This window comes from Parasteatoda tepidariorum, chromosome 3 (assembly GCF_043381705.1).
Source record: "Parasteatoda tepidariorum isolate YZ-2023 chromosome 3, CAS_Ptep_4.0, whole genome shotgun sequence".
In the NCBI taxonomy this organism is placed as follows: domain Eukaryota; kingdom Metazoa; phylum Arthropoda; class Arachnida; order Araneae; family Theridiidae; genus Parasteatoda; species Parasteatoda tepidariorum.
In genome coordinates, this window is record NC_092206.1 from 8646420 (window position 1) to 8652525 (window position 6106).

Here is a 6106-nt window from a genome sequence, read left to right on the forward strand (position 1 = left end):
TATTCGGATCTTTACGTTCTAGGACTTATTCTTAATGGTCAGCTAGGGTAAGTTCAAATATGTTAATTAATTAGAGCAGACGATATTTTTAATTAGGAAATAAAACACAAAACCGTACTTTTTCAGTACAAAACCCAACGAAAATGTTTTATTCACAATTATAAAATTCGTACATCCAAAGATAACTCTCTGCAGAAAAGAACTTTTAATAAATATTTATTATTTTTAATTATCCTATTTAATGTTAGCCGAAAGAATTATGAATTCTTAGGCATACGATTTTTGTACATCATTTCAAAGAATATAATTTTACGAAGCAAAATTCAAAATTTAAATGAAATTGGTCTAATAGTTCCTGAGAAATCGACTTTTTTGAAATTTGATTTCTCGGGAACTATTTGAACGATTTCACTCAAATATTGTGTTTTGCCGTGCAAAATTATATTCTTTAAAACGATGTAAGAAATTATAGACCTTACAAAAGAAAGAAATTATAGTGCAATATAGTACCGATGTAAGAAATTATAGTACAATACAAAATATTTTCGACTAATATTAAATAAAACAATAATAAATATTACATATTTACTAAAAATGTTTTTTTCCATGTAATTATCTTTGGATAAATAATTTGGGAAATTGAGTGCAAAGTGTTTTTAATTCGCTTAAGAAGTTATCGATTTATAGCGAAATACGCAAAAAATAAAATTAGCATTAAGGTGTCCAAACTTTGTAGAGCTCTTCTGATCAAACTATGATTTTGGGGTTCAGAAGCTCGAATCCGCCGAAAAAATGGTATGCTTATTCAAAACATGTTTTTGTGTCTGTGCTTTCGAAACTTAAAATATCATCTGCACTAATTAATTGGCATATTTGAGGTTACCCCCTTGAACCATGAGTCGTAGTGCGTAAAGTTCTTATCATTAAATCAAAAGTTATTCAGGGTGGTCCGTTTATTTTTATTTTGCGCACGGTACATAAGAAACTTTGAGAATATATTTAATGAACTCTTATCTCTTAAGAAATATTCCAGATGGCAATATATTTCTTTTTCAGTTTTTAGCGGATATCTTCTCAAAACTTTGATTCCTTGATCTTTGAAAAGTTGATAAATAATTTCAATTTCATCATTCACTTATCAACTACGTTTAAATGGATCATCTTTTAATTGAAGGTCACTCTAAACTTAAGTTCGTTCAACAGCTGGAACAGTTGATAAACAAACATTAAATTAATTTAACGAAATACTAAATTTATTGCAAATGATGAATAAGTGCTGGATTTTAGAATTCCACAAAAAATTTTGGAATAAAAAATGAAAAGGGTAAAAGGCCCTATAATTTTCGTGAGTTGATATTAAAATTCTATGAGATCAGTTTGCTCTGGTTAAAATGGTTAAACAACTGTGGCTTTTCTGAGTTGGAAATATTTTTTAATATATATTGCCAAAATACTATGATGGTAGTCCTTATTTTCCTATATTTCACTTTATTTTACCCTATTTTCCATTTTCACATTTTTTCAAAACTTTTAATATTCCCAAATTTGCTCACTGATAGCATAGTTTTTTTTTCTCTTTCCATATATATTTAAAAAATCCTCCAATATCTGCAACGTGCGTGTGTACTTAAAAACAACGGTTAACATTCTCAATTTCTTAGGTTCACTGATAACATAAGTTTTTTTAAGCATTCCGTACATATTTTAAAAATCCTCCAATATCTGCAACGTGCGTGTGTACTCAAAAACAACGGTTAACATTCTCAATTTCTTAGGTTCACTGATAGCATAAGTTTTTTTAAGCATTCCGTACATATTTTAAAAATCCTCCAATACCTACAACGTGCGTGTGTACTCAAAAACAACGGTAACATTCTCAATTTTTTTAAGTTCACTGATAACATAAGTTTTTTTAAGCATTCCGTATTTATTTTAAAAATCCTCCAATACCTACAACGTGCATGTGTACTCAAGAACAACGGATAACATTCTCAATTTTTTATGTACACTAATAACATAAGTTTTTTATTTGCATATCGCGAACAAGTCCTTGCACTCTAGTCCCCCGTGTCCCTTCCACGCACACTTAGGACTCCGCAGAACACATTGCGAAAGCATTGCGCTAGGACAGTGGCTTCTAAATTTTTTTTTTCTTTCACTGTAAGTTTTTTTTTTTTTGACAGAACTCTAACTTAAACGAAGTTCATTAAAAATTGTGAATGTATGTAAAAAAAGATTATTATTTTGAACTATTATTCAATTATTTTGAAATAATTTGATGGGGAGAACGAAATTCTCCACTCTATTTATCAATAATTGTCTTAAAATTCGGTTTTATGATTAACAGTTTCGAAGGGCTATCTAGTCTAATTCTGAACCCTTTTTTTTTAGTCTATGATTAGCAGAAAAAGAATAATATAGGCTGAAAGTTTCGCTGAAATGGAAAAAAAAAATAGAGAAAACATGGAAATAAAAACTGGTGAAAGGAGATGAAAAATCATGAAAATAAATTTTTTTAAAAACTATTTAAGAAATTTGTTTTTTAAAAAAATTATTGAAAAGCAGGAAAACAAAATAATGAAAAGATATACTAATCTCGTCATGAGCCCACACGATTATATCTGCAAAAAGGAGAGCGGATATGTTCGTGTGAGCTGATGATTAGATTATATCTTTTCATTATTTTGTTTTCCTGCTTTTCAATAAAAATTTTCTTGAATATTTTTTACAAATATTTTATTTTAATAATTTTTCTCCTTTTTTCATTAATATTTATTATATTATTTTACATGTTTTCTCNTTATGCAATATGATTTAATGTAATATAATTTAACATAATTCTAAAAATTCGTTGTTCCATGAAGAATCGACTTTCTTCTCTAAATTGACAAGAAACTATTTCTGACATACGTAGTTTAGTTAGATTTTGTGAGTGATTTGTCCAGATTGATCATCAATGCGACTGATTGATGTTTTTCTTGCGTTTTCATCGTGAGTTTTTGCATATGTGTGCATTCCACATTGCATATCGCGAACAAGTCCTTGCACTCGAGGAGATGACGTCAAATATGCTGATTAATTAGTACAGACGATATTTGAAGTTTAGAGTTAGACACACAAACGTTCTTTTTCGGAATAAATATAATTTTTCCCCACGGATCCAGATTTCTGTCCTCCGAAAATGTCGTAGCCGCAGTCTGAGAAACAGGGATCCAAACTTTGAACTCCTTAATATTAATTTCACTTTTTGCGTATTTTCTCGGGAACTTTTTAAGCGAATTGAAAAAAATTTTCTACTTAAATGTAACCGTCGTTTATCCAGAAATAATTCCATAAAAAAAAAATAATTTTAATAATTTTTAATTATTTATTATAATTTTATGTATTTATGGTTGAATTTATTTTGAGTAATAATGTATATTTTTACATCACTGTAAAAAATGTAATTTTATATGGCAAAACATAAAATTTGAACAAAATCCATTGAATAGTTTTAGAAGGTGAGAAATCTAATCCTAACCAATCGAAATCTAATTTTAAACACTTCACTTTTTTTAAAATTCTAATTCTCAGGTACTATTCGACCGATTTCTTTTAAAGTTTTGTCTTTTTCCGTTTAAAATTACATTCTTCAAAATGATGCAAAAATTTATATAACTTATAATTTAAAGTTTATTCTTCAAAATGTATTATTATTTATATCATTATTATTTAATTTATTCTTCAAACCTTATTATTATTTTTATTATTTTAAATTAAATTAAGTAATTTTTAATAATTAGGTAATTAAAAGCAAAATGCTTTCCTTCTACGAGTATTATCTCTCATATTTTCGAAAGACTTAATGAACTATCAGTAATTGGAAAGCAAAGTCTTGAAGATTACGGGACGAGAATAGTTTTTATTTATTAATAAGAGACGTATGAACCAAATTAAATTGTAGAAACTTCGAGGTTTCGAAAAAAAGAACATTTATTTTGGTTTTTTGTGTCTTTGCCATGGTTCGTCACACCAGTACATTTTGTTGATTCGTTTGACGTCACTTGCACTTAGTCCTGGCTTGTCGTAAGTTTCGTACAGTCTCACACCAGTCTTGGCCACCATTGTATTCGACTTGTTGTCCTTGGAGAAGGCCGTATTCCCGTACAACATCACGGAATTGTAGTCAAAAGTATCATAAAGTGTATTCTGGGTAAACTTCAGTTTCGTAAATTGATCTTCCAATCCTGAAAATAATTAATAACAAAAAAATTAAAAAATGATTTTAAAAAATTTCATTTTTCATTAATACAGAAAAAAAGTCACCAATGTGGGAATAGTAATTATCGACAATGTCAACTATGAAAAGGTACTATGAAAGGTACTTCATCTATGAAAAGGTACCTCAACATAGAATCGAGTTCACATATCTTATAAACTAGTGAATTGGAATTGTATTTTTGTGTAGTGGTAGATACACTACAGTATACTACTATAGTTAAGTAGTGACTTACCTGTTTTGATGTTGTCCCAGTAAATGATAAGATAGTCATCTCTGTCCGATCTATTCTGTTCATGGTAGAATCCCAGAGCATGTCCCAACTCATGAACAATTGTCCCTTTGAAGATACACCCAGGAATGGAGAGAGAAACAGGTTGAGCACCACCCACCATACCAACATGCGAATAACACCTACAGGGCGAATTTGTAATGTAGAGATTTAATATTTCAACAGCTAGAAGGCTTTGCTCACCAATCGTTATGGTAGCCGCTCAATCTCCAAGACAAATATTCTGATGGTTTTTCCTTGATGGACCAACATGAGTAAGATGATAACCATCATGAACACCAAAAACCATCTTACTTTTATGATGGTACCATCAAGACTAACCATCATCTCATATTAGGAATTGGAACAAATTTATGTTGGACCAACGTGAACAAAATCACCATGATTTGATGGTATTTTTCGATGGTCCAACAAAAAAAATCCATCAAGAACCAACATGGTTTCATGGTATATTTTGATGGTCCAACAAAAAATTAATCAGGAACCAACATATTTTGTTGGTTTCCAACTTATATTCCATCAAAAACCATCTTTATTCCTGATGGTACCATAAAGTCTGGCCATCAACTCATGTTAGGAATTGGAACAAATTTATATTGGGCCAACATAAACAAAACCAACATAGTTAGATGACATTTTTTAAAAAAAACAATAGTGATCGCCATTGCTTTTTTTCCCCTAAAAGTTGATATTTAAACAAAACAAAATGAACGATTAAATTGGTTTGGAAATAATTAATCGTAGTAAAAAAATATTAACTTAAACTTAAACTTAAGAATAAAGAATAAGTGAGACTATAGAGCAAAATAAATGAGAAGTAATTTTACTCGGTAGCAATGTGGAACGATAACTTTATTTCGTTTAATTGTTCAAATTGGAGAAAGTTTTTTGATCTTTCTTGAGCCTTTTATATTTTCTTTAAAAAAAGACTCTTGATGTATAAGTTAATTTATAACCGATATCATCTTATTTCTCTCACTTTTTTTTGTTTTATTTATTAATGTTTTGTCACTTGATGTCAAATCAAGTGAGTAAAAGCTTATAAAATGAAGATTTTGGATGAAATAATTTAATTTTTCTACAGCGATGGACAAATAGTCATCATTTAAAAGGAAGAAAATCACGAAAAAGCAATTAAAATTGCTATAACTTTCGAAAACATTTGAACTTCACAAAAAAAAAATTTTTGCTAAGTTTTTAAACGAAAAAATCTTTTTCAGCATGTCAAATTTCAACCCCATAGTTGCATTACACTGTTTCGCGTGCAGCGATCCGCATGGAATTTTTCTTTACAATTTTAACAACAGTTTCGATAATAGTTCTGGGATTAATTATCGATTTACTTAATCGTAATCCCTGAGCCGCGATGGCGCAGGGGATAGACCGTTCAAATTCCAATTAGATGAACCAATTTCGGATCCCAGTCAATACGAATTTCGCATCCCACTTGCACCGACAGTGATGACGTGAAATATCCTCAGTGGTAAACAGATCATGGGTTAGAGTCCCCTAGCAGTCAGGCTAACTGTGGGAGGTTCCCGTGGTCTTCCTCTCCA

The 6106-nt window shown here is 29.8% G+C and overlaps 1 protein-coding gene across 1 annotated transcript in view; it reads right to left on the reverse strand.

Moving 5' to 3' along the window:
* Positions 1-3954: 3954 nt before the first annotated feature.
* The window catches only part of LOC107441057 (astacin-like metalloprotease toxin 5), a gene marked incomplete in the record, with an annotated part of 54374 nt that continues 52222 nt past the window's right edge, over positions 3955-6106 (reverse strand). Inside the window, 2 exon segments of the mRNA XM_071178309.1 lie at positions 3955-4226; positions 4494-4672. Coding sequence (XP_071034410.1) covers positions 3973-4226; positions 4494-4672 — 433 coding nt within the window.